The sequence below is a fragment of the Mobula birostris genome, chromosome 7 (genome assembly GCF_030028105.1).
Source record: "Mobula birostris isolate sMobBir1 chromosome 7, sMobBir1.hap1, whole genome shotgun sequence".
Lineage (NCBI taxonomy): Eukaryota > Metazoa > Chordata > Chondrichthyes > Myliobatiformes > Myliobatidae > Mobula > Mobula birostris.
The window spans coordinates 20,248,684-20,275,760 of record NC_092376.1 but is presented as its reverse complement, the minus strand read 5'-3'; the positions used below and the strand labels follow the sequence as shown (position 1 = coordinate 20,275,760).

Below are 27,077 nucleotides of genomic sequence, written 5' to 3'. Positions count from 1 at the left end.
CACCAGCAACTCTGATGTGTGTTGCTTGAATTTCCAGCATCTGCAGAATTCCTGTTGTTTATCCTTTCTTAGATATGGGGCCCAAAACTCCTCACAGTACTCCAAATGCAGTCTGACCAACGCCTTATGAAGCCTCAGCATTACATCCTAAATGTAATGTACCTCTGTTTAAAACCACAGTTTGAACTGAGTTGGATTTGGGTTTAAGATTTAAACTTCCCATTTCATTTAAACTCACTTATTTCCTGCGGCAAAAATTACCCTTCCCCCTCCTTAATGACCTGTGATTGATTATTTTGCGTAATTCTGCTTTTGAAATCATTATGACCTCATTACGTTACATCTTGTGCCCTCAGACAGCGTGCAGCTGAGTGCAATAGTGGGGGGAAACCAGGTTGAAAACTCACTGGATGATGCATCATGGTGAACAAAAGCATAATTTGCTCCCAGGTATGTATTTATCAAAATTGTCTAGCACCCGCCACTTTTGCTTTTTGGTATTTTCCAACATTGCATTGGTTAAGATGTGCTGAAACCACTGGAAATGTGTGGTATTCTTGGTCACACAGCGTACATGTTTCTGGGATCTGAATTCAGGTTCCATTTGTCCAACTCCCTGAATATAATATCCCGTTCAAACTAAATTTGACCATGCAGGCCAGTCTTGTGCACCCACCGTCACAGTTACAGCATGTCTATCATTGACTAAACAGGTTTGCTGCCTCATTCACTGTAACCTGGGATATTTTGGCATCTGGCACCCAATCGAGTTAATAAGTTTTGATGTGAGGAGGTTTGGGAAATGCAACCTTGTATCTCCATTACTTGAGAATAGACCTTTTAAACTTACAACATCAAATAAAACTGATAATTTCTTTGTAATTTTCATTGCAGAAAATAGCAGATTCAAGGCCAAAGGAGCAAATAGTATTTCCAAGTCTTATCCAGAACCAGTTTTCTCAATGGATGTCAGACTTGCCGGAAAAGTTATGGGACATAGCTCTGTGCAATTTGGCTATTCCAGGTAACTATGGCTCTGTCAGGTCATTCTTGCCTTTTGTAGTCAGCGTAGGTGTAGAAAGAAGTTCTCCAGCAATGTGTCAAATAAGTAAGTAATCTCCAGAATTCAGTACACCCAGAGAGGTCTGGAGGCTAGATCACTGTATCTAATTAAAGAGGGCGTAGCTAAAAATTTGAAAGGTCAAGGCATTGTGAGCTTTAGGGAACTGGTACAGAAAAGGAAATAAGGTTTGGGTAGATTGAATGGCGCTGCTCTTGAGAGTTACAGGGTCAGGGTGTACTACAGTACAGAAACAGGCCCTTCGGCTCATCTAGTCCATGCTGAACTATTATTCTGCCATTGGCAGTCCCATCGAGCTGCACCAGGACCATAGCCCTTCTTACCCCTCCCACCCATGTACTTACCCAAATTTCTCATAAGTGTTGAAATCGAACTCGTATCCACCACTCCTGCTGGCAGGTCATTCCACATTCTCACCACCCTCTGAGTGAAGAGCTTCGGGTTCCCCTTAAATATTTCACTTTTTACCCTTAACCTATGACCTCTAGTTATTGTCTCACCTAACCTCAGTGGAAAAAGCCCACTTACATTTACTCTTCAATCTTACTTGTACTCTTCATTTCTATTGACATCTTTCCTGTAGGTAGCTGACCAAAACTATACACAATACTCCAAGTTAGGCCTCACTAATGTCTTCTACAACTTCAACATAACATCTCTACTCCTGTACTCAATACTTTGATTTATGAAGGCCAGTGTGCCAAAAGGTCTCTTTATTATCCTATGTACCCGTGATGTCAGTTTTAAGGAATTATAATGCCACTTTCAAGGAACTATATTTTCTTATGTAAATGAACGCAGCTGGCCTTTTTGTAAATTTGTGGAAAGGAAAAGAGAACAATAGGCAAAGGCTTGTCTATTATATTTAGACAAGTAATGGGGAATAAAGATTTGAGTGACTTGGGTCCTGATGACAATGAAGTGAGGAAATATCTGAGAAATGTAATTTTGTTGCTGCTGTTTTGTCGGCCTCTGTTGGTGTTTGTGGATTCAGTGCTGGTTTAGGGATGCAGAATGCAACACTCTACAAACATCCCAGAATGAGATAAAGTTCCCTCTGTTCTTTAAACTCTTGGCACTGTTGTCACCCTCCCATCTCCCAACAGCAAACATGCATCCTGCAATAAAATAGGGTAGAATTTACTTCAGGAATGAGGATGCCAATTTTTGTGATGTGAATGTTGGTAATTGCCTGCCTAAAGCAGAAAGTGACTTCAGTTTAAAACACAAGAAATTCAGCACACGCTGGAAATCCGGAGTAACATACACAGAATGCTGGAGGCAGCATCTATGGAAAGGTATAGGGTCATCGTTTTGGGCCAAGAGCCTTCATCACGGCTGCCTGACATCAGGAGAGTTTAGTTTGAAACACCACATATTTAATGCTACTCCTGTTTTCAGACTCAGTGCTCCAGGACACTTCATCCCACTTCTTCATGTTCCCAATTGGTACATGGCATGTCGTTGGTTTCATGGTCAACCTCTATTGTTCTCAGTTTATTTGTCAGGCATACCAGAGAGCATTAAATACCACCAACGTGGAACACAGCCCAATGAAGCTATGCGGGACTGTTTCCTTTTGCTGAAGCCAATTAACAAACAGATTAAGTTCTCAACAAAACAGACTTATTAAATTTAGTTTATTAAATTGAATTTTCCATGGGATTTGAGCTCAGATTCTCGAGGGTTATATGCGTAGTACCATAATAGAATATAGAATATCACAGTGTAGGCCCTTTGGTGCACAATGTCGTGCCGATATTTAACCCACTCGAAGATCAATCTCTTTTCCTTCCACATAGACCTCCATTTTTCTGTGATCCATGTGCCCGTCTCAGAGATACTTAAGTGACCTGATAGCTACCTCTATCGTTAACCCTGACAGTGTGTTCCACGCACCCACCACCCTCCATGTAAAAAACAAACATACCTCAAAATATCCCTATTATACTTTCCACCAATCATCTTAAGAGTATGCCATTTCCATCCTGGGAAAAATCTTCTGGCTATCAGCTCAATGCCTCAAAGGTGTGGTAGAGTTATCTCTAATCTCATTCTCTACGTTGGTTCAGGAGCCTGAATTTATTAAATTCAGTTTACTAAATTGAGATTTCCAAGTTTTGCATTCAAATAATGGATCTGAATGTAAAGTTACGTTCAATTTTACATGGAATTTAAGGCAGACAAGTGTGAGTGTTGTGCTTTGGGAGGACCAACCAGGATAGGACTTACGTAGTCAATGGGAGGCTGTGAGAAGTGCAGTAGAACAGAGGGATCTGGGAATACAGAGCCATGATTCCTTGAAAGAGGCATCACAGGTATATATGGTTGTAAAGAGAACTTTAGGCCTTCATATTATCAAGAGTATTGAGTATAAGAGTTGGGATGTTATGTTGAAGTTGTGAAAGATGTTGGTGAGGTCTAATTTGGAACATTGTGTCGAGTTTTGGTCACCTATCTACAGGAGATATCTAAATAGATTGAAAGTGTGCAGAGAAAATTTATAAGGATGCTGCCAGGACTTGAGGAGCTGAGTTATAAGGAAAAGTTGAATAGGTTAGAACTTTATTCCCTGGGGCGTAGGAGATTGAGTGGAGATTTGACAGAGGTATACAGAATTGTGAGGGGTATAGATGAGGTAAATGTGAGAAGGCTTTTTCCACTGAGGTTGGGTGAGATTAGATCTAGAGGTCATAGGTTAATGTGAAAGGTGAAATGCAGACATCCCATCTCTCCTGGAAGTTCCGGGAGTCTCCCGCATATGAATAGTGGCTCCCTGATGCCCGCAAATTATATACAATATCACGGAAATCAATTTTTTTGAGAGCGAGCGAGAGAAAGCAAGCAAGAGAGCGAGCAAGAGAGAGAGAGAGCGCGCGAGAGAGAAAGCAAGTGAGAGCAAGCAAGCGAGAGAGAGAGAGCGAGAGAGAAAGCAAGTGACAGCGCGAGAGAGAAAGCAAGCGAGAACACGCGGGCGAGAGAGAGCGCGTGAGAGAGAAAGTGAGAGCGCGAGAGAGTGCATGAGCGACCACAAGAGAGATAGAGCACGAACGCACGCCATGGCAGAGTGTTCCAAAAAAAAAAAAGAAAATATAAAACGTACATCACCCCAGACTACACTAAAGTGTACCCCTTCCTAATAGGGGTCAAAAATAATGACAGTGTTGCTCGCTGCACTGTTTGCAACAGTGACTTTTCTATTGCCCATGATGGGTTAAGACTGTAAAATACATGTTGAGGTGAGTTTAACTGGTGTCATTCGTTCATTAGCATAGCTAACATTATTTAAACTAGCTGGCTGGCTGCTAAGGAGCTACTCTATTGCAGACATCCCACCTCTCCCGGAAGTCTCCCGCAAATTGGTGGTGCTACCTCCCTGAAATGAGCTTTTGCAGGGTGGGATGTCTGGAAATGTTTAAGGGGAACATGAAGGGGAATTTCTACACTCAGAGAGTGTTGAGAGTGTGGAACAAGCTACCAGTGGAAGTTCGATTTCAATATTTAAGAGAAATTTAGATATGTACATGGATGGGAGGAGTATGGGGTGGGGTTTATGGTCCGGATGCAGATCAATGGGACAAGTCAAGTTAATAGTTCAGTGTGGACTAGATGGGCCAAAGCACCTATTTCTGTGCTGTAATGTTCTGTGACTCTGACTCTGAATCACTGCAGCTCCACATAAAGTAATTCAATCTGATTAATTCTCCTGCTCTTTCCCTACAGCTCTTCAAATTACTTTCCTCATGAGCCTTTTTAATACCCTCTTGAGGTTTTCCAGTTCCCTCTAAACACTGATTCTGGTTCCAGCCCTCCTCCAAGTTCCAAGCCGCTTTCTGCTCAAAGTAACAGCTTTGCATCCTCCTTGAATCTTCTGTCCATCAGTATAAATTCAGTCCTCAAACCTCAAGCCAACTAGTCCAGAAGCAGACTAGAATCAGAATGTTCTTCTTGAATGGCCAGGAGCTCTGTAAACTTGTCTTTGTGTAGCGTAGCTCTATCCAATTTCAGCTCAAAGTACTCTGTTCCAAGGAGAACAAGCTTGTAGCTGAAAGGACTCATTTCTGGATTATGCTGTGCATTTGAAAACATAACCGGTTACTCAACGACATCTGCTTCTAAAGGAGGAAATGGACTAAGGTAGTTTCGAGTTTATGTGGCTTTTGGATGTTGACGGGAAAGTAAAGGATGTGACTGGTGGAAGTCATTCAGACCAGATGGGAAGAAAAACATGGAAGAATTGACCCTAGGAATTGGATTAAAAAAAAATACATTCAGTAGCCACTTTATTAGGGTCACCTGTACACCTCGGGTAATGCCTATAATCTAATCAGCCAATCATGGCAACATCATCAGCATCAGCGATCACTCGTAGTCTCCTGGTGGTTGATCTGGTCACTTGTGGGCCTCGAGATGACTGAGGAGGCGGATCCGTGATCCACGAGTCCTATTGCAGTGATGGCAGATGTAGGTCATTGAGGTGGTGGTGGGTGTAGCTGGTTGGGCCTTTCCTAGTCTCTCCATTTTTTGAAACTGCTTAAGGCTGATTTATACTTCTGCGTCAACTCGACGCCGTAGGTACGGCGTCGCCGTGAACCCTACGCAGAGCCTACGCGGATCCCTAGGCCATAGCCTGACATGCACCTCTCCCAAAATGTAACTATGCGTCGCAGCAATGCAGAATGCTTGGTAACATCGCTTGGTCTGCTTGGTAACATCGCATTTCCTCCTACGCTGCAATAGCTTCCTATTGGGCAACTGAAGGGCAGGGAAGGAACTCTGGCTGCAATGCTTTCCATAAATCTTTACAGACCTCCGAAATTATGGAGGACACATTTCGCTTTTACGAAAAAAGACGCTGGCTTTAAACTTGTTTACCCTGAGAAAGACTACCCTGACCATAAAGCCTTGCGCAGGCAGGTGTGTGTGCATGCGCGATGTGCCCGAATTGCAGAGCAACGCAGACACACCAACGTACAAGTATAAATGCTCACAACACGCGTAGGTCACTTGCATAGGTTACAGCGTCGAGTTGACGCAGAAGTATAAATCAGCCTTTAGTGTCAGTGGCATGGTAGAGGTATTCTTCCATCTGTGCAGTTCCCTCATAGGCAGTTCTTTTCCAGCTTTTCCTGTCCTGTGCTAATTTCTCCCATCCAGTCAGGTTGATGTGGCACTTCCTCAGGTGGGTTTTGGTATTGTCCTTGAACCACTTTTCCTGTCCTCCGGGAGTGCGCTTTGCATCCTTGAGTTGGCCGAACAGGAGTTGCTTAGGGAGGCGGGAGTCAGGCACACGGATGACGTGGCCGACCCATGGCAATTGGTGTTGAGTCACGATTGTGGCTGTGGTGTTAATGTTAGCTTCCTCCAGGATACCTAAGTTAGTGCACCTGTTCTTCCAGCAGTGGCAACAACTCAATGCATAGCAGCATGCAGACATAGTTAGCTCCTGTAGCTAATCAAAGTTCTCAGTAAAATTTATCACCAGAGTATGTACACGTCACCGCACACAGCCCTGAGATTTTTTTTCCTGGTGGCATACCTAGCGAATCTATAGAACAGTAACTGTAAACAGGATCAGTGAACAACAAACTGTGGAAATGCAAATATAAATAAATGGCAATAAATAACAAGATAAAGAGTCCTTAAAGTGAGATCATTGATTTTGGGAACATCGCAACAGATGAGTGTAGTTATCCTCTTTTGTTGAAGAGCCTGATGGTTGAGGGATAGTAACTGTTCTTGAACCTGGTGGTGCAAGTCCTGAGGTACCTGCACCTTCTACCTGTTGGCAGCAGCGAGAAAAGAGCATGGCCTGGATGGTGAGAATCTTTGATGATGGATGCTGCTTTTCTATGACAGCATTTCATGTAAATGTGCTCAAAGCTTGGGAGGGCTTTACCTATGATGTACTAGGTCAAATACACCTACCTTCTGTCGTATTTCTGCTCAAAGGCATTGGTGTTCCCATACCAGGCGGTAATGCAGCCAGTCTGCACACTTCCCACCACACACCAATAGAGGTTTGCCATGCCGAATCACCGCAGACTCCTGAGGAAGTGGATGCACTGAGGTGCTTTCCTTTGCAATTATATTTACATGATGGATCCAGGACAGGTCCTCTGAGATAGTGACAGTCCGGAGTTTAAAGTTACTAACCCTCTGGATTAGGTAACCCTGTGCATTCGCTGCTGCCATCAGGTAGGTGGTAGAAGATCTTCAGGACTCACTCATAACTGCACTCATTCTATTTCTGGTGTTCCCTCAACTGATGGTCTCACTTTAAGGACCCCATATCTTGTTTATTCATGCTCTCTTTATTTATTGCTATTTATTTATGTTTGCATTTACACAATTTGTTATTCATTGATCCTGTTTACAATTACTTTTCCATAGATTTGCTGAGTATACCCACAGAACCTCTGGGCTGTATGTAGTAACATGCATGTACTCTGATAATAAATTTTACTTTTGAATTTTTGAACTTTGAAGTTTAGTTATCATTCAACCGTACATGAATATAGCCAAATTGAACAGCGTTCCTCCCATTCTAAGGTGCACACCACATTGCCAATGACACAAAGCACATTGCACATTGGAGAAACAGCACATATGGTTACGATTTCAAAATACATAGTCACAAGGAAAAAGATAGCCCAAGTCCCTGAGTGTCCAGCTTGTTCTTCCACCAAACAAACACTCCCACATGATTGGCTGATTAGATATTTGCATTAATGAGCACGTGTACAGGTGTACCTAATAATGTGCCCACTGACTGTACGTCCAATACCAGCTGGTAAATTTGGGGTATTCAAACAATGCACAGCCATGGAGTGTCATCACCTCATTCCACACACATTGTCAATTTGAAGACGTTTTGAGGGCGGCTTGTGATTTAATGTTATGTGTACCAAACATGGGGGAAATCTAGCTTCTTAGCAATTGCTTTGTGTTGACGTGTGGTAAATGTGGTTAGTAGAGTGGTGATTGATCTGTGTGCATTTGTGATTCATCGTATGGTAAATAGAATGACTGTTGTTCCTTTGCAGGAAGCCATGACTCCATGTCTTACTGCTTGGACTTAAATTCTCCTGTCAAACCTTCAGATAAGTTTTTAAACTGTCTGGATCACATAATACCCTGCATCACACGCCCAGAGATACACAGATGGTGTACGACACAGGTAAGCTCTGCCTTTTGCAGCCAACATTGCAAGGCATTTGTAAGCAGTAGTTATTCCAATGTAGTGTGCCATGGTTAGGCAGAGGGTAAAGATTCCTTTGTCTTAATAATATACTTCACTTGCGAGTCTCATTAAGTGCCACGATGATCCTTCCCCATTTTTAATGGCTTTCACTCAACAGCCTGAAACAGGATCCATTTTAGTGTCAGATACCAGTATGAAGACTACCTTAATTTATTTAATATAAGTCTTCATACATTCTTTAATGTTAATCACATACGGAGAGCAAAGTCATCTTTTCTTTAGTTGAAATAATTGTTCCAATCTTCTAGCTGCCCCGCTTGAAAAGTTTTCTTTTATAATGTGTTATAATGTATTATCATTTTAAAGAATATATGGAAAATAATAAAAGAAGATCTTCATGTGATGTTTTAATGAGATTAAACCACTTAAACCACTCATGCGGTCCCTAAATTCCCTCAGCTTTTTGTGTATGTTGTTCTATGTGGTGATGATGCTCTACAGTCTTGTTTCTTGCAGTTTTATGTCAGTTTCTCTATATTCCAGTGACATGGTTTGCTTGTGTCTCTGGTGTTTACAGTTTGTGATAGGTAGGTCAATGACATAAATAGGAGTCAGACTACCCTATTACATGGGAATTAGTCAGAATCTGCACATTGTGGCCCTCTCTAACTGCAAGTCTCACGTTACTGTTATGGGCACTGCAGCTTGCCTGGCACATTTGAAGAGGCCCTCCATTGGTCGAGTTCGACTACGGATGTTGCGTCCCCGCTGTCTACGCGATACACAAGCCAGGGCAGTAGGATATGGAGAATAAGCTGTTGATCGTGCAGCAGGTTCCCCCTCTCCACGCAGCTGATGAATCTAAAGGAACGGCAGAGACTGATACAGTGTGGCACCAGCGGCTTTGCGGGAGTTGCTAGTCAGCATTGAACTCAACGTAGGAGTGCCTTAGGGACTCCAGCTCTGGGTTCTTCATCGGGGTTTACTCCCATAGTCTTTACCGTGAGTGGGTATAGCTGCAAGGCAGTGGAGGTTTGAGATCAGAGTTTTCCTTCCCCTAGATGAGCTGCCAACCACTGAGGCAACTCGTTTTAAGGCACCAGTAACCCACCTTTGCCCCTTCTCCTGTCAGTAGAAACAGTTCCGTTGGGCCTAGCAACTAAGCCACACTTGAAGGACTTGGTTGTCAGAGGCTGTCAGAGTCACACACCATTGGGAGCATTTGATAAGTGTAGGAACTTAACACTACTACCACCCTGGCTATAACAACCTTAAGGAACCTGGCACATTTTAAATAGCAGTAAAATGGTGATGGGTGTCCGTTCAGTCTGAATAAATCATTGGATTGCCCGGATTCTTGTATCTTCCCTCTTACTTTTTCTCCCTTTGTGGTTCTCTTGATTGGCTTTGTGCTTTGAGGTGCCTTTGTCCTGTTTGTAAGTCTGTCATTCATTATTTGGTTTGTTTGTGATTCTTCCTTTCTGTCAGTGAGTGCATGACAGAAGGGACAATTGCAGATCATGCCCTTTAAGAGGATTGTGTCGAGAGCTGTTGGTTGGTTTGATGTGAGGTGTGGCTCTTTGCAGTTGAAACCCCCACAAGGGTTGATTTGTCAAGCGACATTACCTCATGTCACTAGGTCCAGTAGAAAATCATAAGATGTAGGAGCAGAATTAGGCCATTTGGTCTATTGACTCTGCTATGCCTTTTTATCATGGCTGATTTATTATCCTTCTCAACCCCATTCTTCTGCCATTCTCCCCATAACCTTTGATGCCCTTACTTAATCAAGAATCTGTCAACCTCCGCTTTAAATATACCCAATGACTTGGCCTCCGTGGCCATCTATGGCAATGAATATCTTGTCTTATTAGCCGCCTTGTGATTCTCCTTTATAAACCATCTTCTCCTTCAATCCCTTCCCACTTGTGATTTAGTTAACCTCTGTAACTGAAAACATTTCTACCACCTATCTCTGAAATAGTTAAGTGTAGAATATGCAACTTTATTATTAGGCATATGCAGAGCATATGTATAAAGAATAAAAAGAAATATGTTAAAGAATGCTTGTACAACATCCCAATTCACTTTATGACCTTGCAAGAAGTTGAATTTTATGAGGATTATAAGTTCAAAGTACGCATATGTCACCGTATGTAACCCTGAGATTCATTTTCTTGGGGGCGTACTAATAAATCCATAATAGAATAATAACCATAATAGAATCAGTGAAAGACCACACACACTTGGCTGCTCAACCAGTGTGCAAAAGACAAGAAATTGTGCAAATACAAAAAAAATAAATAAGTAAGCAATAAATATCAAGAACATGAGATAAAGCGTCCCTGAAAGTGAGCCCATGGGTTGTGGGAACATCTCAGTGATGGGGCAAGTGAAGTTGAGTGAGGTTATCCCCTTCGGTTCAAGAGCCTGATGGTTGAGGGGTAATGACTGTCCCTAAGTCTGGCGCTGTGAGCCCTGAGGCTTTTGTACCTTCTTCCTAATGGTAGCAGCGAGAAGAGAGCATGTCCTGATTGGTGGGGGTCCCTGCTGATGGATGCTGCTTTCCTGTGATAACACTCCACGTAGATGTGCTCAATGGTGGGGAGGGCTTTACCTGTTATGCCGTACCCAGAATTTTTTTTTGTATTTTGATTTTCTATTTGAGGGCATTGGTGTTTCCATACCAGATTGCAATACAGCCAGTCAATATACTCCCCACTACACATCTGTAGAAGTTTGTCAAAGTTTTAGACGTCATGCCGAATCTACACAAACTCTTAATGCATGCTTCCACGGCAGCGCATCAGTGTGCATTAAAAAATACCATCGCAGAGAGTTTGGATGATCAGGATGTTGATGCAGCTGAAATAGAAATGAATAATGCTGTAAAAAAAGTGTCTACATCACACAAAGGGACATTGCCGAGATCAGAAGCCCAGTAAAACATTGAATGGGAGCAAAGAGACACAAGGTTTTTCCGGAGCTTCCAGAAGAAAAGAATGAAAATGCTGTTTTGAAATGGAGTCAAAGAGAGAGCAAACATCAACTTAATTATACAGCAGGAGGGATTTTAAAACTAGAATTCTGTTACTTATATTTTAGGAATCCAATGTAACTCAACAGCTGGAGGAAGGAATTCGATTCTTTGATCTTCGGATTGCTTATAAACCAAATGATACAACTGAAAATTTGCACTTTGTCCACGGGATCTATACAACTATAACTGTTCAGGTAAGACGGCTAACAAACATGATCTGAAGTAGCCTTAGGGAAATACAATTTTATACGACTTTATTTTCTAGAGTGTAAGAGAATGAAGGGAGATTTGATAGAGGTATGAGGGCACGATAGGGTAAATGCAAGCAGGCTGTTCCCGCTGTGGTTGGGTGAGACTGCATCAAGAGATCATGGGTTAAGGTGAAAGGTGAAATATCTAAGGGGAACGTCTTCACTCAGAGAGTGGTGAGAGTGTGGAACAAGCTGCTAGTGGAAGTGGTGGATGTGCGTTTGCATAGGTACATGGATGGGAGAGGTATGGAGGGCCATGGTCCGGGTTCAGGTCGATGGGACTAGCCAGATTAATCGTTACGCACAGCCTGAATGGGCTGAAGGGCCTGCTTCTGTACTGTAGTGTTCAATATACCTATCCAAATTATTCTTAAACGTTAAAATCAAACGCGCATCCACCACTTCCGCTGGCGGCTTATACAACTTCAACATAACATTCCATCACCTGTACTCAATAAATTGATTTATGAAGGCCAATGTGCCAAAAGCTTTCTTTACGACTCTATCTACCTGTGATGCTACTTTCAATGAAAAGTGGGACCTGTATTCCCAGATCCCTTTGTTCCACCACATTCCTCAGTGCCCTACTGTTCACTGTGTAAGACCTACCCTGGTAGATCCTACTGAAGTGCAACACCTCATACTTGTCTGCATTAAGTTCCATCTGCCATTTTTCAGCCCATTTTTCCAGCTAATGCAGATCCCTCTGCTAGCCATGATAGCCTCCCTGACTGTTCACCACACCCCCAATTTTAGTGTCATTCACAAATTTGCTGATCCTGTTAACCATATTATCGTCCAGATCATTGATATAGATGACAAACACTGATCCCTGTGGCACTCCACTAGTCATAGCCTCCAGTCAGAGTGGCCACCATCTACTAGCGCTCTCTGGCTTCTCCTACAAAGTCAATGTCTAATCCAATTTACTACCTCATCTTGAATACCAAATGACTGAACTTTTTTGACTAACCTCCCATGTGAGACCTTGTCAAAGGCCTTGCTAAAGTCTATGTAGACAACATCTACTGCCTTTCCTTGATCAACTTCCCTGGTAACTTCCTCAAAAAACTCGTAAGATTGGTTAGGCACTATCCCTAATCAGTCCCTGCCTATTCAAATACTTGTATATCTTGCTCCTTAGAATATTTCCAATAATTTACCCACTATAAATGTCAGGCTCACAGGTCTAAAATTTCCTTATTTGTTCTTAGAGCCTCTCTTAAACAACAGAACAACATTAGCTATCCTCTAATCTCCAGCTCCTAACACATGGCTAAGGACATTTTAAATACCTCTGTGAGCGCCCTGCAATTTCTGCACTATCCTCCCACAAGGTCCGAGCGAACACCTTGTCAGGTCTTTATCCACCCTAATTTGCCTGAAAACAGCAAGCACCTCCTTCTCTGTAATCTGTATAGAGTCCAAGAAATTGATGCTTTGTTTCACTTTTATGGACTCTGTGTCCATCTCCTGAGTAAATACAGATGCAAAAAATTCATTTCACCTCTTTTGGCTCCACGCATGGATTACCATTCTGATCATCCAGATGACAAATTTTGTCCCTTGCAATCTTTTTGCTCTTAACATATCTGTAGAATCTCTTAGGATTCTCCTTCACCTTGTCTGCTAGGGCAACCTCATACCTTTCTAACTCTCCTGATTTCTTCCTTAAGCATTCAGTTGCATTTCCTTATATTCCATAAGTACCCCTTTTGTTCCTACCTGCTAAGCTCCTCTTTTTTTTCTTAACCCAAGCCACGATATTTCTTGAAAATCAAGATTCCCTAAACCCGTTACCCTTACCCTTTGTTCCATCAGTCAATGCTCAGCAGTCATTTATTTTACTCCTCTCCTTGGTTCTCATACTTACTTTTAGCTGCATCATAGGTACGTAGCATCATAGAAGCAACATTCACATGGAAAACTTTAAATTATAAAACCATAAGATACTGGAGCAGAATTAGGCCATTTGGCCCATTCGCGTCTACTCCACCATTTCGTCATGGCTGATCCAATTTTCCTCTCAGTCCCAATTTCTTGCCTTCTCCCCCATCCCTTCATGCCTTAATCTATCAACCTCTGCCTTAAATATACATAAAGACTTGGCCTCCACAGCCTCCTGTGGCAATGAATTCCACAGATTCACCACTCTCTGGCTGAAGAAATTCCTTCTCATCTCTCTTCTAAAAGGACAACCCTCTATTCTGAGGCTGTCCCCTCTGGTCTTAGACTCTGCTACCATAGGAAACATCCTCTCCAGATCCACTCTATTAAGGCCTTTCACCATTCGATAGGTTTCCATGAGGTCATCCCTCATTCTTCTGAATTCAAGTGAATACAGGCCCAGAGCCATCAAACACTCTTCATATGACAAGCCATTCAATCCTGGAATCACATTCATTAATCTCCTTTGAACCCTCTCCAGTTTCAGCACATCCTTTCTAAGATAAGGGACCCAATCCTGCTCACAATACTCCAAGTGAGGCCTTACCAGTGCTTTATAAAGTTTCAACATTACATCATTGTTTTCATATTCTAGTCCTCTTGAATTGAATGCTAACATTGCATTTGCCTTCCTCACCACAGACTCAACTGCAAATTAACCTTTAGGGAACCCTGCACAAGGACTCCCAAGTCCCTTTGTGCCTCAGTTTTTATGTATTTTCTCTCCATTTAGAAAATAGTCAACCCTTTCATTTCTTCTACCAAAGTAGAAGTTAGGAAGTGACCATACACTTCCCAACTCTGTATTCTATCTGCCACTTCTTTGCCCATTCTCTTAATCTGTTCATGTCCTTCTGTAGTCTCTCGACTTCCTCAAAACTACCTGCCCCTCCACCTACCTTCGTATCATCTGCAAACTTTGTAACAAAGCCATCAAGTCCATCATCTAAATCATTGACATAAAACGTAAAAAGAATCGATCCCAATACAGACCCCTCCCATGGGGAATACCACTAGTCACCAGCAGCCAGCCAGAAAAGGCTCCCTTAATTCCCACTCTTTGCCTTCTGCCAATCAGCCACTGCTTTATTCATGCTATAATCTTTCCTGTCATACCTTCAGTTTGTAGCTTGTTAAGTAGCCTTGTGTGTGGCACCTTGTCAAAGGCCTTCTGAAAATCCAAGTACACAACATCAGCCGATTCACCTTTGTCTATCCTGCTTGTTATTTCTTCAAAGAATTCCAACAGATTTGCCAGGCAAGATTTTCCCTTGAGGAAACCATGCACACTACACCCTTTTTTATCATCTGCCTCCAAGTACCCTGTGACCTCATCCTTAATAATCGACTCCAACATCTTCCCAACCACTGAGGTCAGACTAACTGGCCTATAGTTTCCTTTCTTCAGCCTCTCTCCTTTCTTGAAGAGTGGAGTGACATTTTCGATTTTCCAGTCTTCTGGAGCCATTCCAGAATCTAGTGATTTATAGTCATAGTTTATTGATCCCGGGGGAAATTAGTTTTCGTTACAGTTGCACCATAAATAATAAATAGTAATAGAACCATAAATAGTTAAATAGTAGTACGTAAATTATGAAATAAGTCCAGGACCAGCCTATTGGCTCAGGGTGTCTGACCCTCCAAAGGAGGAGTTGTAAAGTTTGATGGCCACAGGCAGGAATGACTTCCTATGATGCTCTGTGCTGCATCTCGGTGGAATGAGTTTCTGGCTGAATGTATTCCTGTGCCCAACCAGTACATTATGTAGTGGATGGGAGACATTGACCAAGATGGCATGCAACTTAGACAGCATTCTCTTTTCAGACATCACCGTGAGAGAGTCCAGTTCCATTCCCGCAACATCACTGGCCTTACGGATGAGTTTGTTGATTCTGTTGGTGTCTGCTACCCTCAGCCTGCTGTCCCAGCACACAACAGCAAACATGATAGCACTGGCCACCACAGACTCGTAGAACATCCTCAGCATCGTCTGGCAGATGCTAAAGGACCTCAGTCTCCTCAGGAAATAGAGACGGCTCTGACCCTTCTTTTATACACAGTTTTTACAAGAAAGAACACAATTAGAATAAAAAAGCCTATTTTAGTGCCAAGTGATCATGGTGTTGCTAAACTGTAGTGATTACCATTTTTTTTCAATTGCTTTAGGAAACAAATGGCTAAAGGGAAATAGTTGTTCTTGAACTTGGTGATGTGGGACCTCAGGCTTCTTTGCCTCCTTTCCAGTGGTAGCTGCGAGGTGGCGTGGCGTAGATGGTGGGGATCGTTGATGGATGTTGCCTTCTTGAGGTGGCACCTCCTGTAGATACTGCAGGTGGGGAGGGATAGTCCACCACTCTGCAGCTTCTGCCCATTTGAATTGCTGTCCCAGACCATGATGCACCAGGCAGGATACTTTCTACAATGTGAACATGAAAAAGTCTGTGCGTACACACACACACACACACACACACACACACACACACACACACAAAATGCTGGAGGAACTCAGCAGGTCAGGCAGCATTTATGGAAATGAATAAAAAGTCGACATTTTGGGCCAACACTAATCTCCAAGGCTGAAGAGGAAGGGGGGAAGATGCCAGAATAACAGGGTAGGTGGAAAGGGCAGGAAGATAGCTTGAAGGTGATAAGTGAAGAAGCCAGGTGGGCAGGAAAGATAAAGGGCTTGAGAAGGAGGTATCTGATAGAATGGGAAGGAGAAGGGGATCTGGGGGGTGGGGTTGTGGAGTTGATTGACAGGTGAGAAGAGGTAAGAGGCCAGAGTGGGGAATAGAAGAAGAGGGGAGAGGAAGTACTATACTTTATCTAGTATTATCTGTGACATTTGTTAGTGTTTGGTGACAAGATGAACCTCCTTAACCTAAGAAAGTAAAGACATTGTGCTTTTTCTTTATGATTGCATCTGTATGCTGAGTTTAGGACAGGCCATCTGATAGGTTAATGCTCAGGAATTTAAAGCTGCCGATTCTCTCCACCGCTGATTCCCCAATGCATTTTGGCACATGTTCATCCTCCTTCCCCTTCCTGAAGTCAACAATCAACACTTTAGATATGCTAATGTTGAACAAGAGGTCGTGACACCACTCAACTAGATATCCGATCTCGCTCTAGTAAGCTGGCTCATCAGCAGCTGTGATTTATCCAACAACGTTAGTAATGTTGGCTAATTATATGTAGCTCCACAGACTTGCTAACCAACTCCATATTTATAATTGAGAAGTATCAGATAAAGTACAAGGTTTACAGTGAAAAATGCTTTTTTTGTAAGAAAGGATGAGAAATTTGTTTAGGTAAGTGATGTGAAGTGGTCAGTATTGGATTTGCTACGTGATATACTTACATACTTACTCAACATCAGTAAGTGCCAATTGTGGACTTCAGAAAAGGTATGATGAGGGAACACATACCAATCCTCATAGAGGGATCCTCAATTTCAGGTTCTTGGGTGTCAAGATCTCTGAGGATTTAACCTGGTCCCAACATATCGATGCAGCTATAAAGAAGGCAAGACAGTGGCTATATTTTGTTTGGAGTTTGAAGAGATTTGGTTTGTCACTTAGAACACTCGAACACGTCTATAGATGTACCGTGGAGAGCATTCTGACAGGCTGCATCACTGTCTGATATGGAGGGGGCTACTGCACAGGACCGAAAGAAGTTACAGAAAGTTGTAAAATTAGTTAGCTCCATCTTGGGTTCAAGCCTCCATGGTATCCAAGCAATCTTCAAGGAGCGGGGCCTCAGAAAGATGGCGTGCATCATTAAGGATCCCCATCACCCAGGACATGACCTCTTCTCATTGTTACGGTCAGGAAGGAGATACAGAAGCCTGAAGGCACACGCTCAGTGATTCAGGAACAACTACTTCCTATCTGGCCTCCGATTCCTAAGTAGACATTGAACCCATGAACACCACCTCACTTTTTTATATTTTTCTGTTTTGCACTGTTTCAATCAACTATTTAATATACATTTTTTTTCTTTCTATATTATCATGTATTGCATTGTACTGCTGCTGCTAAGTTAACAAATTTCATGACACATGCCGGTGATAGTAAACCTGATTTTGATATATTGATTGCTTTGGAATTGTGCATTCAGTGGCCACTTTATTAGGTACAGGAGATATCTAATAAAGTGGCCACTGAGTATATTGATTGCTTTGTACTTTCCTTTGCAACGGGATCCTCAGCTTCTTAACCGGAAGACCACTGTCCGTCTGGATTGGTAATAACCTCTCCACCTCGCTGACAATCAACAATGGGGCATCTAAGGAATGTGTGCTTGGCCCATTGCTCTACCCTCTCTACATCCATGGCTATGTGTCGAGGCATAGCTCAAATACCATCTATAACCTTGTTGATGATACAACCATTGTTGGCAGAATCACAGATGGCGACGCGAGGGCATACAGGAGCGAGATATACCAGCTAGCTGAGTGGCGTTGCAGCAACAACCTGGCACTAAGTGTCAGTAAGACCAAAGAACTGATACCGGACACTAGAAAGGGTAGGACGAAGGAACACAAACCAATCATCATAGGGGGATCGGAAGTGGAGAAGGGGAGCAATTTTAAGTTCCTGGGAGTCAAGATTTCCGAGGAACTAACCTGGTCCCATCATAACGATGCAGCTATAAAGAGGGAAAGACAGCGGCTATATTTGATTAGGAGTTTGAGAAGATTTGGGTTGTCACCTGAAACACTCAAACTACTACAGATGTACAGGGAGAGCATTCTGACCGGCTGCAGAATGGGGGAGGAGCCACTGCACAGTATCAAAGCAAGGTGCAAGGAGTTGTAAGATTAGTCACCTTCATCATGGGTACTAGCCTCTTAGTATCCAAGACATCTTTCAAGGAAGGCAGCATTCATCGTTAAGGACCCCCACCACCCAGGACGTGCCCTCTTCTTATTGCTACCATGAAGAAGCCTGAAGGCACACAGTCAGTGTTTTGGGAACAGCTTCTTCCCCTCTGCCATCCAATTTCTAAATGGACGTTGAACCCATGAACACTACTATTTTTATTTCTGTTTTTACACTACTTATTTAACTACATAATATGCACACTTACAGTAATTCAGTTTTGTTTCTCTTTTTATCATGTATTGTACTGCTGTTGCCGAGTTAACAGATTTCACAACATGCAGTTTGCCAGTGATATTAAATCTGATTCTGAACCATTGCGACCAATGGGCATCCAATTCAATAAAATTCACTTTGTACTCTATTATGTGAATTTCTATACCCAGTAGTAGAAAGGATTATGCAAAAAAAAGATAGGTTGCTTAAAATCTTCAAGGTTTCTTTCCTTAATCACAGTTTTGTATTTTAAAGGATGCTTTCAAGGAGTTCAGAGACTGGTTGGAAACCCATCCCAAGGAAGTAGTTATATTGGCTTGCAGGTTCTTTGAAGGGATGAACGACCAACAGCACCACCAGTTAATTCAGAAAATTGAGAACATATTTGGGTCCAAACTCTGCCTGAAAACCTCTGCTGTAAGTTATGCTTTTAGAGTAATGATCAAGAGATTTAAAGATTAGCTTTAGTTGTTGCATGTACATCAAAACATACAGTGAAAAGCGTCATTTGCGTCAAATCAAATCAGATCAGTGAGGATTGCATTGGGTAGCCCGTTTTTGGTGCCAAAATAGCACACCCTCAATTCACGAACACTAAAGCACCCAGAGGAAACCGACCAGTCACAAGGAGAAGGTACAAATTCCTTACAGTTGGGGGAAATTAAACCCGGCCGGTGATCGCTGGCGCTGTAGTACAGTGCTAAGCTATCATGCCATCCTTGAATGAACAATTAATTAATTGTAAAGACCTATGAATAAGAAGAAAATGTTTGCACATTATAAGTTAATTTATAATTTATGGGGGGGGGAGAAGGAAACAAAGGGGAAAGGTGTTCATTCATTCGGTAAATTCTGCTTAATTTCTACGTACTGTGGATTATATAGTTTTTAATTAATAGAGATGTTTCTACAATGCTCTTTCTCTACAGGAACAGGTAACATTAAGGAAACTATGGAAGTTGGGTTGTCAAGTCATCATGTCCTATGAAAACAATATTGCAGAAGAATATCCCAAACTTTGGCCTGGAATCCCCTATTGGTGGGCAGATACATACAAGCCTAAATCACTTGTTCTGTATCTAGAAACGCAGAAACAGAAGGGACGACCAGGTACTAGAAACATGACTTTTTTACTCTTGTCATGGCAGGTGTGGCAGCTGGTATTGAGGTCAGGTAACACACATCAAAGTTGTTGGTGAACGCAGCAGGCCAGGCAGCATCTCTAGGAAGAGGTGCTGCCTGGCCTGCTGCGTTCACCAGTAACTTTGATGTGTGTTGCTTGAATTTCCAGCATCTGCAGAATTCCTGTTGTTTGAGGTCAGGTAACAGGGAATAGTTCTCAGAACACACACACATGGTTTGGTATTATGCTATCTCCTACAAAGGATGGGTGTGGAGAAACCAGCAGACAGCAAAGTAAAAGTCACAGTCAAGGTTATTGACATCTGCGCAAGTACCTCTATGCACAGGTGCAATGAAAAGCTTACTGCAACAGCATCACAGGCACGTAGCATCTTTACAAGAAAAACATATCAAACAGAAATTATATATTTTATAAAACCATAGGGTGTAGTGTCCTGATGAAAGGTCTTGGCTCAAAACGTTGACAGTTTACTCTTTTCCATAGATGCTGCCTGGTCTGCTGAGCTCCCCCAGCATTTTGTATGTGTTGCTTTGGATTTCCAGCATTTGTAGATTCTTTTATTTTTATAATCTGTTATCCCTCTGTGTCTAAGGATGCTGATTGATTTGATGTGAGGTGTAGCTCTTTACAGAAGAGAACTCCACAAGGGGCGATGTGTCAGATGCTATTACCTTGTGTCCCCTCACTTAGTCCAAGGCCTTAAGACAAAACAGCAGAATTAGGCCATTCAGCCCATCAAGTTTGCTCTGCTATTCTGTCATGGCAGATTTATTATCTCTCTCAACCCTATTCTCTTGCCTTCTCCCTATAACCTTTGGTGCTGTTACTAATCAAGATCCTATCAACCTCAGCTTTAAACATACGCAATGACTGGGCCTTCAAAACCATCGTGGCAATGAATTCCACAGATTCACTGCTCCTACCCTCTGGCTAATGAAATTCTTCCTCATCTCTGTTCCAAAGGGATGTCTTTCTAATCTGAGGCTGTAGACTCTCCTACTATAGCAAACATCCTCTCTATCCAGGCCTTTCAATGTTCAGTAGGTTTCAATGAGACTCCTCCTTTATTCTTCCCAATTCCAGCGAGTACAGGCCCCGAGCCATCAGATACTCCAAATACTTAACCCTTTTATTTCCGGGATCATTCTAATGAACCTCCTCTGCCAATGCATCCTTTTGATAAGGGACCCCAAATATTCCAAGTGTGGTCTGACCAATGTCTTATAAAGCTGCAGCAATACATCCTTGCTTTTATACTCTAGTCCTCTTTAAATGAATGCTAACATTGCATTTGCCTTCCTTACTATTGTCTCAACCTGCAAGTTATAAGAAAGAACCCAATTAGAACAAAAAAAAATTTTTGTTGCAAGTTGATTCAAGAACCAAATGGCCAAAGAGTCTGCTTCTGTGCTTTACAACTCGAGGACTCTACCAAGTCAGAATACCAACCTTGACACAATGAAGAATGTTGAAGGGAATGTTGGAAGCAGAATCCAGATCTAAACCTGAGCGGACACAGATTGCATGCATGCCAGACCACAAAAATAGTGTGCAATAGTCAGAGCCAAGTGATCTCACGACTAATGGATTGGATCAGATCTTCAGCCCTGTTACATCTAGTTGTGAATGGTGCTTGGGAAGTTTGCTTCCACATTGCACACCATCCTTCACTGTTCTGGGTTTTATCTCCATCTAACCTATCGTCACATGGCTTTTTCCCAGAGCTGAAATGGCTAACGTGAGGGGGCATTGTTTTTAGGTGCTTGGAAATAGGTACGGAGGGGATGTCGGGTAAGTTTTTCCACACAGAGAATGGTGGGTGTGTGGAATGCACTGGCGGTGATGGTGGTGGAGGCGGATACATTAGGGTCTTTTAAGAGACCCTTAGGTAACATGGGGTTCAGAAAAATATAGGGCTATGAAATAGGGTAATTCTAGGCAGTTTCTAGAGTTGGTTACATGGTCAGCACAACAAAGTGCTGTAGACTTTTGTTCTAACAATGCTACAGAAGAGCTTCATTTGAAAGACTGCAGTGGTTCATGAACATGCCTCAACGTCACCTTCTCAAGGGCAAGAAGGGATGGGGAATACGATCTATCCATGCCAGTAATATGCAGATCCTGAAAAATTATTCAAAATATTCTGCAAGATATAATTGGTTATAGTATGGAGGGAAGGCTGGGGCGGGGTTCTGAGTTGGATGATCAGCCATGATCATAATAAATGGCGGTGCAGGCTCGAAGGGCCGAATGGCCTACTCCTGCACCTATTTTCTATGTTTCTATGTATCTGGGACACTGGCAACTTTCCACATATGTAATGTAGAGAGCCTTCTGACTGGTGGTATCACTTCCTGGTAAGGAGGCTCCAATGCAGCGGATTGAAAAATATCTGCAGAGGGTTGTAGACTGACCCAGCTTCATCATGGGCATTAGACCCCTCACCATCAAGGATATACTTAAAAGGCAGTGCCTCAAGAAAGCTTTATCCGTCATTAAGGACTCTCACCATCCAGGACATGCCCTCTTCTGATACTACCATCAGGGAGGAAGTACAGGAGTCACACACCTAACATTTCAGGAACAGCTTCTTCCCCCTCGCCATCAGATTTCTGAGTAGTCCACAAACATTACTGCGTTATTTTGCTCTTTTTTTGCAAAATTTACTTTTTATTTTTCTCATATTTCTCATTGTAACCTAAAGTATTTTTAATTTATTGTAAGTACTGCTGCCACAACAAATTTGTGTGCCAGTGATGATAAACCTGATAAATCATTGTCTGATTCAGTCAACTGGCTATTTCAACCTTTGGTTTGGGGAGGATCAGAATCAGATTTAATATCACCAGTGTATGTTGAAACTAGTTGTTTTTGCGGCAAAGACTGGACAAAAAACACAGAATGCAATAAACAATAAGACTGGAAAAAAAAGTCTATAGTTCCAAGTCCACATCTAAAACACAGAAAACCTGGGCAACACTCTCTGGGCACAGCGGCAGGCGCTCCCCTCTCTGGTAGCAAGCGATCAAGACACGCAACTGCTACTCACCCTCTGCACTCGCCTTAATGCTTCAATCTCCCTTGTTGCCTTAATCAGCAAAGTGGAGTCTAATATCGACTTGCGCCAATTAACGAATTAGAATAACAAAAAAATTATAGTGCAAAATGGTGCAGATTGGATCCAAATGGCCGAAGGGCCTACTTCTGTGCTTTACAATTCGAGGACACTCCCAAGCCATGAAAATCAACCCTGATGTGATAGATATACAGGTAGAGATTTTGAGAAATCTATAGACTCATTTTGACACTTTAGAATTACAGCTGCCACTTCTATGTATGTTTTTAATGTTTAGTTTGAGTTTCATGCTGCATAGGCATATTGTTGTACTTTGCCTATGAAATTCATTCTATTGAGTTCAACAGAGCGCAACATGCTTTAATTTGTACTTGGCGTGCTTAGCATTACTGGCCAAGGATACATTTCTAAGCTAATATCTCTCACAATTATCCTTCTATTTTGAATGCAATCTTAACCACATCTATTTTATTTACTCCTCATGTAGATGGCTTCTTTGTTGCTGGCATGAACCTTACAGAAGATTGGTGGTATGTTGTGACTCACCTCCACAGCTCTTTGAAGGAACTGACTTTTCCTAATTACCAATATTTGAGTGAATGGATTATACAGCAAACAGCAGGACCTGGAAAGCACTGCCTTAATATAATTGCAGGGGATTTCATACGAGATGGTGTCCTGGTTCCGGCTATACTTGACCTCAATAGAAAACTGATCTAAAATGAAAGAAACTGATATACATATACAGTATAACAGTTTAGAAAGCTGTAGGGTTTCATTTTTAGCTTGGATAAGTGTAAAGCCTCTGACTCTGGAGTTTACAGTTTAACATCCCATTCTTACTGGTGTTCATAATTCAGCACTGAAGGAGTTTATTTGGAGGTCATGTTAAGTGAGAAGGTCAAGTTTAGTTATTCAACCATACATAATTATAGCCAAACAAAAGTGTTCTTCCAGAGCCAAGGTGAAAACATATTATCAGCAGCACACAGCACAAATGGATACATCAACAGAAAAACATAGTCACAAAAAAAGTGTTTGTTTCTTTAAATGGATCCACAAGATCCTATAGCATTGCAAAAGCTTCCTGCATCCCTACTCCTCTCAGTCATGGAATCATACTGCATTTAGCCCATCTTGTCTGCATTGGTAGAATCTTGATCTCTTGCTCTTTCCTTATAAACCTCCATTTTGTTTTTGAATTTTAGGTATTACTTTTTGAAAGTTATCATTGAATCTGTTTCCACCATTCCAGGTCATAACACCCTGACAAGTTTATCATCATGTGCACAAGTACAACTGCAATGGAAAAAGTTGCTTGCAGCAAAATCACAGGCATGTAGGTACAGACAACAAAAGAATAAAAATTATAGTTAAATTATACTAGTGAAAAACTAAATCAAGAAACCTTGTGCAAAAACTAATGTCTTCTTACACAGATTAAACAAACATCTATTTGCTTGTTGTCTCTGTGCAAACACTGGAGGGAATCTTTTGCTTGCTTTTTAAAAGCAAAACACCTCGTGCTCATTGGTGAAAGTAGGATGTGGTGGGGTATTGCTGAAGTTGGATGTACTGTGAGCGAAACGGCTTTGTTAATGAGAGAGGTTAGAGGAGACTGCCCAGGCTGGTTCAAGCTGACAGGAAGGCGACAGTAACTCAAATAACCACACGATACAACACACTGAACTTTGAAATATTCGGGCTACAGCAGAAGGCCACAAACATACACTTTATTAGCTTTATTACCACTTTATTAGCTACAGGAGGTATCACACTATCAGTAACAAAAATATGATCATAAATGCAAGTATTAATTATGATAATGCCAGTTACATTCTACTATGCGGATTCGGGAATACTTGATATGAATTACTTCCTGAAAGGTTACATAAAACTTAATTTCATATGTTTGCAACTGTTACAAATTGCATTGATGCATAATGGTGTATATAAAAGTAAAATATAAGAGCATATTTACTTACCATGTTAGTCCAGAAATTTATCTGCTGTTCTGATTTCCCCCCTTCTCTCTATTTGAAGATGTTGAATGCACAGCAGCACACACAAAACGCTGGAGGAACTCGACATGTCAGGCAGCATCTATAGAGAGGAATAAACAATTTGACATTTTGGGCCAAGATCCTGATGCAAAGTCTTGGCCTGAAATGTCGACTGTTTATTCCTGTCCATAGATGCTGAGTTCCTCCAGTATTTTGCGTGTTGCTCCAGATCTCCAGCATCTGCAGAATCCCTTGCTTTTGCACTTTGTGAGTGGATCTTACTTCTTCATATTTGTATACACAACTATTTGATGGAAGATTGCTCAGCTTTGTGAACTTCACTGTCAGAGTCCACTACTGCTCCTGCTGCACACTGTTTTCAGCTTTAAATGTTCATATTCAAACAAGCAGCCACTTTGGCCCATCAATGTCAGCTCCTGGGGCAATCCCATTTTGTCATTTCTTTCCCTCTAGCTTATTCTTTCAACTCTACCCTTGATTTCTCAATCACCCATCTACATGGGGAATAATTTATAGTCAATGAACCTACCAACCTGCATGTCTTTGGGATGTGGGGGCGGTCAGGGTAGCCATGAGCTAGCAACACTACCTGCCGCACTAATACACAGCTCTTCACGCTCTTCTGGAACAGAAATATTAGCCCACTATATTTCTCTAACCATGGGATTAAAACATTCCCATGTTGTGAAAATTATTAAAAACTTTAGCCCAACAAACAACCTGCTGGAGGAACTCAGCCAGTCGAGCAGTGTCTAAGGGATGAAAGAAATTGTTGATGTTTCAGGTTTCTGCCATCCTGCGTCAAACATATTAGCCCCAAGTAAGTGGAGTGGAATAAATAATGTTTCACTATTAGATACTTTACAATATCCATGATTTATTTATTGAACAAAATTTTGACTTATTTTTGAACCTCCCTTTTTTGCAAGAGATAAAGGTTGTGTCTGTCTCTTGGAACCGATCAAAGACTTCATAGAAAAAGCCATGAATACTTCCAGGACTCTGTTCCACCATTAGGATTCATCCCACAGTCACATGTGGGATCTTGCTGTGTGCAAATTTTCCAACAGATTCCTGCACTTCAGTGTAATTCTCCACATTCCTCTGTGAGGCAAATAAGTACTTTTTAAAATATCCTCACCTACAAGAGGGCAGGCAAAAAATGGTAAAACCTCAGGGTATTAAAAAAAGCACTTAAATTTTCTTCAATGTTGAAACAGCTTCCTGTATTTCCCATACGCAGAGTGACTGATGATAACAGTCACGTTGGCCAAACCATCTTCTGGCAAAACATCCACTTCTTGCACAGTGGCTTCCTTATACAACCAGCTGAAAAGATGAAAAGCAACAGTGTTATAAGTCTGCATCTTTATCTGGACATTTCCATTCAGTAATCCATTAGAAACCACTCCTTGTCCTCCTGAACAGACCCGCATTATTTCTGCAATACAACTTAAAAATGTTCACAGACAGGCTATAACTTCAGTCATAGAACACTACTGCGCAGAAACATGCCCTTCAGTTCATCTGGTCCATGCCAACCCACTAATCCGCCTCGTCCCATCAATCTGCACCCGGACCATAGCCCTTCATACCCCTGTCCAAATTTCCCTTAAATGCTGAAATCAACCCTGAATCCACCACTTGCCCTGGCAGATTGATCCACACTCTCATCACCGTCTGAGTGAAAAAGTTACTCCTCATGTTCCCTTTAAACATTCATGCCTCTCATTCTAGTCTCACCCAACCTCAGTGGAAAAATCCTGCTTGCATTTACCCTCTCTATACCCCTCGTAATTTTGTATGCCTCTATCAAATCTTCTCTCAATCCTCTATTTTCTAGGGAATAAAGTTCTAACCTATTCAACCTTGCCCTAAAATTCAGGTTTTTAAGTCCTGGCAACATCCTTGCAAATTTTCTCTACACTTTTTCAATCTTATTTACATTTTTCCTGAAGGTAGATGACCAAAACTGCACACAATACACCAAATTAGGCCTCACTGATGTCTTATACAGCTTCTACATAACATCCCAGCTCCTGCATTATGAACGCCAATTTCCCAAGGACTCTTTACAACCCTACCTACCTGTGACACCACTTTCACAGGTAGGTAGATTTATTATGGATCTGTATTGCCAAATCCCTTTGTTCTACCACACCCTTTGCCCTACTGCTCACTGTGCAAGACCTACCCTAGTTGGTCTTC

The 27,077-nt window shown here is 41.9% G+C and overlaps 2 protein-coding genes across 8 annotated transcripts in view; one reads left to right on the top strand and one right to left on the bottom strand.

Annotated features, from left to right (window-relative positions):
- Window positions 1-25,814, top strand: part of plcxd1 (phosphatidylinositol specific phospholipase C X domain containing 1) — a 31,039-nt gene extending 5,225 nt beyond the window's left edge. For 5 of the 7 annotated variants that reach the window (XM_072262698.1, XM_072262700.1, XM_072262702.1 and 2 more), the window contains 7 exons: window positions 357-450; window positions 895-1,024; window positions 8,128-8,261; window positions 11,391-11,519; window positions 18,881-19,042; window positions 19,555-19,735; window positions 23,333-25,812. In XM_072262698.1, coding sequence (XP_072118799.1) covers window positions 421-450; window positions 895-1,024; window positions 8,128-8,261; window positions 11,391-11,519; window positions 18,881-19,042; window positions 19,555-19,735; window positions 23,333-23,565 — 999 coding nt within the window. In that variant the 5' untranslated portion in view covers window positions 357-420 and the 3' untranslated portion in view covers window positions 23,566-25,812. Of the gene's footprint in view, window positions 1-356; window positions 451-894; window positions 1,025-8,127; window positions 8,262-11,390; window positions 11,520-18,880; window positions 19,043-19,554; window positions 19,736-23,332 lie in introns of all 7 variants that reach the window. The other 2 variants (XM_072262704.1, XM_072262705.1) reach the window with 1 other exon arrangement.
- The window catches only part of gtpbp6 (GTP binding protein 6 (putative)), a 29,644-nt gene continuing 27,106 nt past the window's right edge, over window positions 24,540-27,077 (bottom strand). The window contains exon 10 of the mRNA XM_072262697.1: window positions 24,540-26,198. Within this exon, the coding sequence (XP_072118798.1) occupies window positions 26,075-26,198 (124 nt within the window). The 3' untranslated portion in view covers window positions 24,540-26,074. The remainder of the gene's footprint in view (window positions 26,199-27,077) is intronic.